This window comes from Mauremys reevesii, linkage group 11 (genome assembly GCF_016161935.1).
Source record: "Mauremys reevesii isolate NIE-2019 linkage group 11, ASM1616193v1, whole genome shotgun sequence".
NCBI lineage: Eukaryota > Metazoa > Chordata > Testudines > Geoemydidae > Mauremys > Mauremys reevesii.
In genome coordinates this window covers 8,974,907-8,987,079 of record NC_052633.1, presented here as the reverse complement: position 1 = coordinate 8,987,079, position 12,173 = coordinate 8,974,907, and the positions used below count along the sequence as shown (strand labels likewise).

Genomic DNA, 12,173 nt, shown 5'->3' with positions numbered 1-12,173 from the left:
AATATTAAAGTTTTAAAATCTGAAAACTCTGCTGTTACTCTGAGCTGCAGTAATAAAATGGAAAATTCTTTTCCATCTAAGGTAATGAGCTATGTACCAAAAACTCTTGTCTAAAAGGTTCCCCGCACCCCCCCCCTCCCCCAAGAAAGAAAAAGAAAGAAAGAGTCACGACTCAAATAAGGGCAGAGGAGGATTTAAATGCACCATTTATAATGGTGTAAGGAAAGAACACAAAAATATTCTTTTCCTCAACATTTTCTATTACCCAATTTCAATGATACAGACAGCTGGGTTGTGACTCTCCAATGCCTTGCACCTTATGTTGGCTGTCATCTGAACTTGTGCAAGTGCAAAATGCTGCCATTCCAATTTTAAAGGGTTTTACACCCCACTTTCCACTCATTGCATGAGTATGAATAATTGCACAATGTTCAAGGTAGTGGAGAATCAGGCCCCTGGAGTTGAAAACATTTCACAAATTAAATGTTGTGAAAAGGATATTAACCAGATAAAATACACTAAGTACTCTGCACATTATTGTCTTGTCACAGTAATATGTGTCGCATACAATGTAAAGGTAATGTGGGTTTCTTTTCATTCTAAGCAATTTTTTAATCCTACCTGAACACTTATTTTCTTTAATTTGACGTCTACAATTGTAGAACTTTCAGCAGATTTATTTACAGTTTTCAAAATAACTCCTCTTATTGTTCCACTCTAGTATATAATTATAAGTGAAATTACGAGGCACATATTTCGGAAAATGTAAACCCCATGATAGTAAATATTACTGTACAGTCAAATTTTGTAAAGACTCACACGACTGATGCTGCCACTTAAATGGTGAAGCCAGAAACAGATACGGGCAAGTCATGACTCAACTTCTAAAATGTACATAGGATCCGTAATCTTGAAGACTGGGATTTTCAAAGTGAGCTAAGAGAACTAGGTGCTCACTGTCCACTGACCTTCAATGGGGTTTGGGTGCCTAATTCCCTTAGGAGCCTTTGAAAATGCCAGCACACACTATTGAATCCTTGCCCTTCTGGTGCCACTACTGACTGCATTGTTGTTTCCATTAGAAATCAAGGTATGCAGACGTTATAAAAACTTGACATTATAAGGCCTGATTTTCAATAAGCAGGCAATTGCTTGGGCACGTGCACTACTAGACATGTATGCCTAAATTCACAGCTGGCATGCACAGGTACCAAAGGCTTGTACTTTACATCTAACTGCTGTTATTAATGTAGGCCAACAAACTTACAGACCAAGCTGATTGTCTTTCAGGGTATGGAAAAATATTGGTTTATCTACTTCAGTTATTTAGCGCAAAGAAAATAAAAACAGGAATTGTGATTTGGCCTTGAGACTTTTTTTGCACAGTCATTTTCATTATTTGGTAAGACATTCATTCCCAAAACGGCCTTTGGTACATAGGGAAGAAATCAGTGCATGTTACAAAACTCTTAACTACCTAATGTAGGAATTGAAAAACTCCATACAATGAGTGATTATCCAAAACAGAATTTACCAAAGAAAATAGAATGCATATGAAAGGGTTTTGATGATGGTCCTTAATGGCTTAGGAAGGAGCAAACTCTTCTTTCTTTAGGTCTCCGGGGGAGATCAGTATACTACACACATTTACACACTTTGGTAGCTGATCCAAGAATGAGGAATTGTGCCTACCTACCTTCCAGGATGGGGCTAATATGGACTATAACCAGAAAACAATATCCATGTTATAAAAAAGCCCATTATTGCATACTTACAATTTAAGCTCAGCTGCCAGACCATTTACACTATGGACTGAATATTTTCCTTTTTTTCCGCTCTCTCTCACAATACAACAGTGAAATTAAATTGTAAAAAAATCTATTTAAAAATCAATGTCTCTCTCCTATGCTAACATCCATTCAGTGCAGGAGGGCCAGGCGATCAGGTAACTTGACAGCTACCCTAACGTAAGACAAGTGACTACCATATGCCATCTGTGAAGTGATCTGCCTCTGACATACCCCCTTTCTGCTCCTTACACCAGGGAGGAGCAGGAGCTGACTGGCAGAGCAAGCTCCTATGCCAATGATACAACAGCTGAGAGTTTCCCCTGTCCCTGGGAGGAATTCACAACAAGGCTGCTACAGCCAGACCACAGCCTGTCTGTGGCACTCAGAAGGTGCAAAAGGGCTTGAACTGGGGCAGAGAACATGGTCCAAAATCTGCCTGTAAGTAAATTAAGAGTTCAGGCTAGAAGCATTGCTTGGTATACGGTCCTTTATCAATCATGCTGTGCTTCTTCCTTCCTCATGTTTACATCAACCGCATAGTTTAGTCTGAATTGGCCTTGTTTCTGGGAATGTACAGTCATAACACTGCATCGCTTTCACCTTTTTTTTTTGCTTAATTAAAATACACATATAGTATTCTCCCTCTATAGGATCTCTTCCGTTGGTGATGGAGGTTGTGTGGGGGGGGGGGAGGGGGGGGGAGGGTGGAATATGGTGTATAATGACTGACCCAGATTGTTCCATCCCCCACTTAGTAACAGAGCATGGGGTTAGCCACAGCCAGAATAACATCCTGGCCTCCAACTGATAGCAGGGAATACACCAGGTTTGGGGGTGGCTTTTTCACGGGACGGCAATCCTTGCCTCCTCCAACGATGCGTTAGTACATGGTCAAGTGCTTTTTAAGGACTAAATGATAATGTACTCAAACAGAACTCTCAGCCACATCCAATCACCCTCCAATGCCCTGAAACATTACCTGTTGTGAACCTTGGCTTAGTGGGTGGCTCCTGTACGGACATGGGGAAGGTGGCAGATGCAGGTGAGGACTGTGCACGAGACAGAGGCCGATGTCCTCCAAAAGACACTGGAATGCCAGCTGCCTCCATTGATGCCTGGTAGTTTCTCAGTTGGTGAATGCGTTGCTGCTCCAGTAGAAGGGCTTGCTGTTGGGGAGGATGGAAAGGACTATAAGGGGACGGTTCATGCAAATATCACAATTAAAAAAAGGTTGGCAGGGAATTTTAAAAACAATGTTGTCTGGGGTTTTGGTTTATTTCCTAGATACAGTGAACACACACACATACATTAAACATACAGACAGAGGCATGCTAAAATAAAGGATTGATCCAAAGCCCAAGGAAACACTGGAAAAGGTCGCATTCAATCCCATGAGCTCTGAATCAGGGACTTAGTACACACTCACTCAGGCCTGGTCTACACTACGCGTTTAAACCGGTTTTAGGAGCATAAATCCGATTTAACGCCACACCCGTCCACACTAAGAGGCCCTTTATATCGGTATAAAGGGCTCTTTAAACCGGTTTCTGTACTCCTCCCTAACGAGAGGAGTAGCGCTAATATCGGTATTAACATATCGGATTGGGGTTAGTGTGGCCACAGATCGACGGTATTGGCCTCCGGGCGGTATCCCACAGTGCACCACTGACCGCTCTGGACAGCAATCTGAACTCGGATGCAGTGGCCAGGTAGACAGGAAAAGCCCCGCGAACTTTTGAATATTTCCTGTTTGCCCAGCATGGAGCTCTGATCAGCACGGGTGGTGATGCAGTTAAAAATCAAAATAAAGAAAGAGCTCCAGCATGGACGATGCAGACGTGATCGCTGTAAGGGCAGGCAAATCTGTTCTATCAGCGCTCCGTTACAGAAGACGAAATTCAAAATCATTTTTTAAATATCTCCAGACAGATGCCATAGCAGGGACTCAGCGCACTGCTGCGTGGCAAGCGTAACGGAAAGCCAAAGAATCAAATGGACGCTCATGGACTGGAGGACTCAAGCTATCCCACAGTTCCTGCAGTCTCTGAAAAGCATTTGCATTCTTGGCTGAGCTCCAAATGCTTCTAGGGTCAAAAACAGTGTCCGCGGTGGGTCAGGGCATAGCTAGGCAATTTACCCCCAGAAGTGAAAGGGAAAACAATCCTGTCTTGACTCTTTTACATGTCACCCTATCTTTACTGAATGCTGCAGATAGACGCGATGGTGCAGCACTCAACACCAACATCCTTGCTCCCCCCCCCCCCGCCATGGGTGACTGATGGTACAATAAGACTGATACCCATTGTCATCATCAGCCTATTGGCACATGGGGCAGTGCAAAAGGCCTGGTAACCATGCGTACTAGCATCGGTCAGGTCGATCAAGGGCGCCTGGCCCTAATTTTTCCTGGTAGATGGTACAATATGGCTGATAACCATCATCATCATAGCAACAGGGGGCTGAGCTTCATCAGCCCCCACCCTTCATGTGTAAAGAAAAGATTCAATTGCCCCTGGACTAGCAGCAGGATGCTGGGCTCCTCTCCTCCACACTCCTTAATGTCCTATGTGGACTATCATAGCAACTGGAGGCTGCCTTCCACTCATTTCTCACTAACAAGTATTCCTGCATTCTTTATTACTTCATCACACAAGTGGGGGGACAATGCTATGGTAGCCCAGGAAGGCTGGGAAAGAATGGAATGAACAGGTGGGGTTGTTGCAGGAGCACCCCCTGTGAATAGCATACAGCTCATAATCTATGCAGGATCTGACACAGAGCAGCTGTGCTCTCTGGTTCTCTGATACAGTGGTTCTCTAGTACACTTGCCCATATTCTAGGCAGGACTGATTCTATTTTTAGATACCAAAAAGGAGGGATTGACTCAGGGAGTCATTCCCAATTTTAACTTGCGCCCCTGGCTAAGAGCAGCCAGGGCACTTATGACAGCAGCAAATGGAACAGTGCAAAAGGACTGGTAGCCATGCCCATCTTATTACCAATTTATGGTATGGTAGATGGTACAATATGGCTGATAACCATCTCTGCTATCATGCAAAAGCAAAAGCATGCAGCTGTGTAGCACTGCTGAATCGCCTCTGTGAGCGGCATCTAGTACACATACGGTGACAGTCACAAAAGGCGAAACAGGCTCCATGATTGCCATGCTATGGCATCTTCCAGGGCAATCCAGGGAAAAAAAGGCATGAAATGCTTGTCTGCCGTTGCTTTCCCAGCAGGAGGAGTGACTGACGACATTTACCCAGAACCACCCGCGACAATGATTTTTGCCGCATCAGGTACTGGGATCTCAACCCGGAAATTCAAAGGGGGGGGGTGGGGGAGGCTGCGGGAACTATGGGATAGCTACGGAATAGCTACCCACAGTGCAATGCTCCAGAAATCGACGCTAGCCTCGGACCGTGGACGCACACCACCGATTTAATGTGTTTAGTGTGGCCGCGCACACTCGATTTTATACAATCTGTTTAAAACCCACACACTACGGAGTCTAGGCACCCTTACTCAGCTATTCAAGCGCCGCTTTTAAAAAGCTCAAATTTGCTTTTGGATACAAAACCACACACTGACTTTGCAGCCTTGCATGATTTACGTTTTTGCAACTCAAGACCACCACTCCCCTTCTGAATATGCATAATAGTCGAAATCTGCACAAGAGTTATCACCCAGAGGCCCAACATGTGACTGGATCAGGGCTGATGGCAGAATGTTCCCAATGGAGGACCCTTCACTAAATGGCTTTCCCATATTGATCCATCAGACAAGGGTCAGGACCAAGACCGTGCCAAGCTCATATACTTGTGCGGACACCAGAAGCAATTAAGACAAATTAACTGAAGGTGTTAAGTTAAATCACATTAAAACCCTGCATAGACTGTGTACTTTAGAAACAGAGAATTTAACGTGAGTGTGACCTTCTGTATATCACAGCCCACCAGGACCACCCTGCACCCACACACTAAACCCAATAACTGAAAATAAACCAAAGAATTACAGACATCAGGAGACTAAACTATTACATGTCACATGTAGAGAATAGGGGGTACTGAGGTATACCAGTGCCTGAGGCCCTTGTAATGGCAGGCAATTACACAAGATACACTCAGATGATCCCAGCAAGAAACCTGCTGAGCAAGGCAAAATTTATCCCAGGCCAAGCTGATCTAGGGGAAAAATTCCTTCCCAATCATTGGGTGAGACAACCTTTTCAGTCCTGTGGGTTGGATGCCAGTTGTGCGGCACCTCTGCAGTCCACAAACATGGTGTCCTCCATGCACTGTAATCATTCACGTACAGCATGTGAGATTATGCTGCACAGAGGATGCCACTTTGCAGCGCAGGTTTCCTCGGGGGTGGGATGTGGGGTGCGTGTGGATGCTTTGGAGGGCCAGATAAGGCCCGCTGGCTGCCAATTAGACCTCTTTTAGTTAGACCCTGTGCATGTGAGCAAGAACCAGCCAAGCAAGCACCTGAGGGGGAGAATGCTCGGTGCAACCTCAGAACACTACTTAATCCCCTTTGGGAACAAAGGCCAAAGTGAACTAAGACCATTTTACTTCTGAATGAATGTGTCCACATGGGAACTTAATAAGCTTTAAACTAATGCATTTTAACTTCACATCTTTAGTTAATTCCACTTAGTTTTTCGGAGTGTCCCCATATAGAAAAACGCTCAGTCGTCTGTCTGAACTGTGGAGGACGTTATCTTTTTTCGGAAAAAGAACAAGGAGTACTTGTGGCACCTTAGAGACTAACAGATTTATTTGAGCATAAGCTTTCGTGGGCTAAAACCCATTTCATCGGATGCATGCAGTGGAAAATACAGTAGGAAGATATATATACACAGAGGACCTGAAAACATGGGTTTTGCCATACTAACTATAATGAGGGTAATCACTTAAGGTGGGCTATTATAAGCAGGAAAAAAAAAACCTTTGTAGTGATAATCAAGATGGCCCATTTCCAACAGTCGAGAACAAGGTGCGAGTAACAGTAGGGGAAAAATTAGCATGGGGAAATAGGTTTTACTTTGTATAATGACCCAGCCACTCCCAGTCTTTATTCAAGCCTAATTTAATGTTGTCAAGTTTGCAAATTAATTCCAATTCTGCAGTTTCTTGTTGGAGTCTGTTTTTGAAGTTTTTTTGTTGGAGTATTGCGACTTTGAGGTCTGTAATCAAGTGACCAGGGAGGCTGAGGTGTTCTCCAACTGTTTTTTGAATGTTATAATTCTTGATGTCTGATTTGGATCCATTTATTCTTCTGCGTAGAGACTGTCCAGTTTGGCCAATGTACATGGCAGAGGGGCATTGCTGGCACATGATGACATATATCACATTGGTAGATGTGCAGTTGAATGAGCCTCTGATAGTGTGGCTGATGTGATTAGGTCCTATGATGGTGTCCCCTGAATAGATATGTGGACAGAGTTGGCAACGGGCTTTGTTACAAGTATAGGTTCCTGGGTTAGTGTTTTTGTTGTGTGGTTGCTGGTGAATATTTGCTTCAGGTTGGGAGGACTGGCCTGTCTCCCAAGATCTGTGAGAGTGAGGGATCGTCCTTCAGGATAGGTTGTAGATCCTTGATGATGAGCTGGAGAGGTTTTAGTTGGGGGGCTGTAGGTGATGGCTAGTGGCGTTCTGTTACTTGCTTTGTTGGGCCTGTCCTGTAGTAGGTGATTTCTGGGTACTCTTCTGGCTCTGTCAATTTGTTTCTTCACTTCAGCAGGTGGGTATTGTACTTGTAAGAATGCTTGATAGAGATCTTGTGGGTGTTTGTCTCTGTCTGAGGGGTTGGAGCAAATGCAGTTGTATCTTAGAGCTTGGCTGTAGACAATGGTTCATGTAATGTGGTCTGGATGAAAGCTGGAGGCATGCAGGTAAGTACAGAGGAGAGTAGGTTTCCGGCATAGTCACATAACCACCACCCTATCGCTTATTAGCACTGTACTGTCCAGGAAGTGGATCTCTTGTGTGGACTGGTCCAGGCTGAGGTTGATGGTGGGGTGGAAATTGTTGAAATCCAGGTGGAATTCCTCAAGGACCTCCTTCCCGTGGGTCCATATGATGAAGATGTCATCAATGTAGCACAAGTAGAGTAGGGGCGTTGGGGACGACAGTTTTCTTTTTAGGGTTGCTCAGGTAATTGTCTGAGATTAATACCTTATGTCTATATTTTTATTATGGCAGAGGGAAGCCGTCAATTTGGGAAGGATTCTTGCTGCAGCCAGTTGTTACCAGCATGATGTTAAACACTGCTTAAGTTTTATTAATGCAAATGTGCCCAAATGCTCAGGCAATAGGCTCATGTTTGTGTAAATCAAATAAATAATGGGCAACAGAAGCATGGCTGCAAACTGAAATCTAGAAGATCACTAAAGAATGCAAATGCTAGAAAAAACAGATCTTACACTGGTCTCTGCAGCTCACCAAACCTAGGTACAGGCAGACTGATGATGTTTGTCCATCGTTGTCGATGAAGACCTCAACAACTCATTCGTTCGATGACCGGGCTCTGTGCGTCCGAAGATGACTGATCAGTCCAATTCGGGCATGGAACGTTCTGTCACACGTCAGACAGACATGTAATGGCACCATCGATGATGTGCGGGCAGCTCTGGACTTGCGCAGCTCACGCTTTCTTTCAGCCTCAGCGGTACGCCTCGCCTCAGAGGTATTACTGCCTGTGTGAATGAGGCTGCGCCATGCTGGACGGTTCAGTGCGAGGGTTTCCCATGTGGCGGTGTTGATCTCGAGGGACTTCAGAGAGGTCTTCAGCGTGTCCTGGAACCGCTTCTTTTGTCCTCCATGGGAGCGCTTTCCCTGGTGAGTTCTCCGTAGAAGAGCTGTTTAGGAATGTGCTCATCTGACTTTCTCACGACATGTCCGGCCCATCTGGTCTGGGCTCTCATCAGCAGTGTGTGAACTGACGGCAGACTGGTTCTGGTAAGGACTTCAGTATCAGGCACTTTGTCCTGCCATCTGCTTTTTAGAAGCTTTCGCAGACAGGAAATGTGGAAGTGATTGAGCCTTCGTGCATGACTCCGATAGACAGTCCACGTCTCGCAGGCGTACAGCAGAGTTGGAAGCACCACTGCTCGGTAGACCTTCAGCTTCACTGGTAGGCTGATCCCTCGATGTTCCCAGACGTTGGAGCGCAATCGGCCAAATGCAGAGCTGGCTTTAGCAATTCTGCAGTTTACTTCATCATCGATTGACACTGCTCAGGAAAGGGTACTGCCCAGGTACGTGAAGTGGTCCACTGCCTGAAGTCTCTGTCCATTTACAGTGATGGACGGTTCTGAGTACGGAGCGTGGGGAGCTGGCTGGTGCATGACCTCAGTCTTCTTGATGTTAATGGTGAGACCAAAGTTGTTGCATGCAGATGAAAACTTGTCCATACTGGCTTGCATTTCTGGCTCTGTACTAGCATTCAGAGCACAATCATCGGCAAAGAGAAAGTCTCGAAGTACAGTTTCCTTCACCATGGTGATGGCACGCAGTCACCTCAGATTGAATAGTTTCCCGTCTGTTCTGTACTTCAGGTCTACTCCTTCAGTGCAGTGTTGAAAGGCATCAGTCAGAGTGGCAGAGAATATCATGCTGAACAAAGTGGGTGCTAAAACACACCCTTGCTTGACGCCGTTGGTGACTGGGAAGGCCTCAGATGTTTCACCGTCATCCAGGACACGAGCCATCATACCGTGATGAAATTGACGTACCATTCGTATGAATCTGTCTGGACAGCTGAATTTCGACATGATCCTCCACAGGACCTGGCGACTGACAGAGTCGAACGCTTTCGTGAGGTCCACAAAAGTTGTGTAGAGGTGTGTGTATGGGGTTGTCAGGGAGGGGTAGTACCTCTGACGGGGGAGCAGTCGTACTCCTAGGAGTAGCTCATCCACTTTGGTCCCCACTTGACACCCAGCTCTCACCTGTGGCTCCAAGTAGCTGTCAGCATGCGACAGCGGCCACACCCCAGAAACCGTCTCAACTGGCGGGCTAAACCAGGTGAGGGTAGCCGATGAGTCTGAGACCCTCGGTGAGTTAGAGCCTGTCTACCCATTGCATGCGAAGGCTGGATCCGGCTGACTGAGGAAACCTGGTTCAACGGTCAGGAAGGCGGTGACAGCAAGCATTGTGGAACACTCAAGAGCACGACAAGACACGTAGGTGTCCTGGTCATCCACTGCGCCCTGCCCTATCTCCAGCCGTCTCGACTCTTGTCCTGCCACTGGATACAGATAGGAACAGGCAGACTACCAAGGAGAAGTTGTTCAAATGCACAGAGCCCTCATCTGGAGGGCAGACAGCAAGAACATCCCCATCAATATGAACTGCCATGATGAGGTAAGCTGAGAGGGAATCTTACAAGTATCCAGGTACCAGCACACTAAAGACTCTCAAACATCTCAAACTTGCAAATTAAAAGGAAACCAGTGCAGAGCTTTGAGCACAAGTGCTATGCACTCAATGTGGCCCTCATACTTCGAAGTTAGGTGGCAGCTGGACTTAGGCAGTTGCATGGAGCAATTGATTTGCATTTGACTCACAAAGGGCAGAGAGGCCCAGCCACTTGCCCTCAAGCACTGTCCTGGTCTGCAGGACATAGATGAACATGGGCTAGGTAGGCTCTGGGAACATTAGGTTGCTTGGGATTTAAGTACTGAAAAGGGAGTGGGGCCAGTGACGACTTGGGTCAGCTGACACTTTCCCCCTTTTTACTGCTGTAAGGACATGATGCCTTTGGGAGATATTTGAAGGTAATGATGTTGCAGCCACTTGATCCTCATTTGGCTCCTTGCTATTCATAATGCACAGGTCTCGCAGCATTTCCACAAGGTCAACAAACTTCTGCTGTGCTAGTCCTACAGAGGAGGCTGGGTCCAGGGTCGAGGGCTCCGTGCCAAAAATACCCTGCCCCTTCCTCCTTCAATCTGAGGCTGACAGCTCAACTTAAACAAAATCCTCAGCCTGCTAATATCTACTAATCAAAGATGTATTTGTTTATTTTAAGAGTCTCACTTTTTCTCTTATATAGGAGGAATAAGAGGCCCACAACTACAAACATGTGCACTATATTTTGAATAGCTAATACAGATTCAAAACCAAGGTGAGGTGAACTTTCACAACACTTCCAACTAAGCTTTCACAGCATTTAGCTCCCTTTTTGAGAGCACTAAGTGACTGCTTCCCCACACCACACCTACCGTTAGTGGGTATTCTATTACTGGATGCTTTTAGAACCATAAAACCTGGAGTGTGGCCATCTATCTACATACCCAAACATACTTAAACAGCAATGCAGGTCAGGAGGACCATCCCGCATGCACCTTGCACAAGTTTTCCACTCCTATCCACTTTATGCAATGTTTATTAATATATGAATGTGGTTTTTTTTCTGCCCAAGTATGGTGACACATTGAGAAGTTACTGCTATTTTCACAGATCATGGCTTCTTCTGTGGGCTGGACCATAAGACACACATCTCTGGAGTTAGGAGGCAAAAGAGCATATATTCTATCTTTAAAAACCAAACTAGAACTATACAATGCCAGAAACACACACAGCCTCCTGATAAAAATCAGCGATTTACAACAAACGTTACCATATTGCAGCAGAAAAGACAGGACCAGAGCCTCAACTGGTGTAAAGTGGCATAAAATCACTGACTGCAATGGAGCTACACCAATTCTCACCAACTGAGAATCTGACCACTTATACTAGCAAAGGACACAGAGAAGCAGAATTATGACAAGCGACCACTGGCAGAGATGTCCAAGGTCTCGAGCATGGGCTTATGAAACACCTACTCTGTATATGTTCAAGGCTTAACATGATACCAAACAAGTAAACGAACGCTGTTTAACAGTCACCTTTGGAATTCTAGGTATTCCTGTGCAGAAGTCACAGTTTATTTGCCTGTATTATTCACTGTTTACAAGGCTGATCTATTTAATGAAAGCATCTCGGGAATTGTTTCCCAACAGTATTACGTATTTTTCTGTTTTCTTGACTTTCTAGGTACAGATTAGATACAGTCAGGCACTTGTTTCCTTCATCTTTAATCCACAGACCTGGCCTATCAAGGGTATACAGATCCCAGTGCAAAAGACTCTACATTAACTTATTTATCCTAATTGTATTGCATGCAATGAGTATCCTGCTCTCCTTAACACTCAGGGCTGCTCCTCTAGCTGGGGATCAGGAACCAAAGGAATACGTCTGTGATGCCGCCTGTGCTGGCTGCATGGAGGGGAAGTAGCATAGGAGCAGTTTTAGCACAAATATCACCTGAAGATTCCTTCAATTAGAAGGAATCCTCCAGCAGCCAGATGCCCTAGCTTAAAGATTGTTTTGT

The 12,173-nt window shown here is 45.3% G+C and overlaps 1 protein-coding gene across 13 annotated transcripts in view; it reads right to left on the bottom strand.

Moving 5' to 3' along the window:
* Positions 1-12,173, bottom strand: part of HDAC4 (histone deacetylase 4) — a 428,940-nt gene that overhangs the window by 78,643 nt on the left and 338,124 nt on the right. For all 13 annotated transcript variants that reach the window (XM_039494525.1, XM_039494524.1, XM_039494513.1 and 10 more), the window contains one exon: positions 2,770-2,956. In XM_039494525.1, coding sequence (XP_039350459.1) covers positions 2,770-2,956 — 187 coding nt within the window. The remainder of the gene's footprint in view (positions 1-2,769; positions 2,957-12,173) is intronic.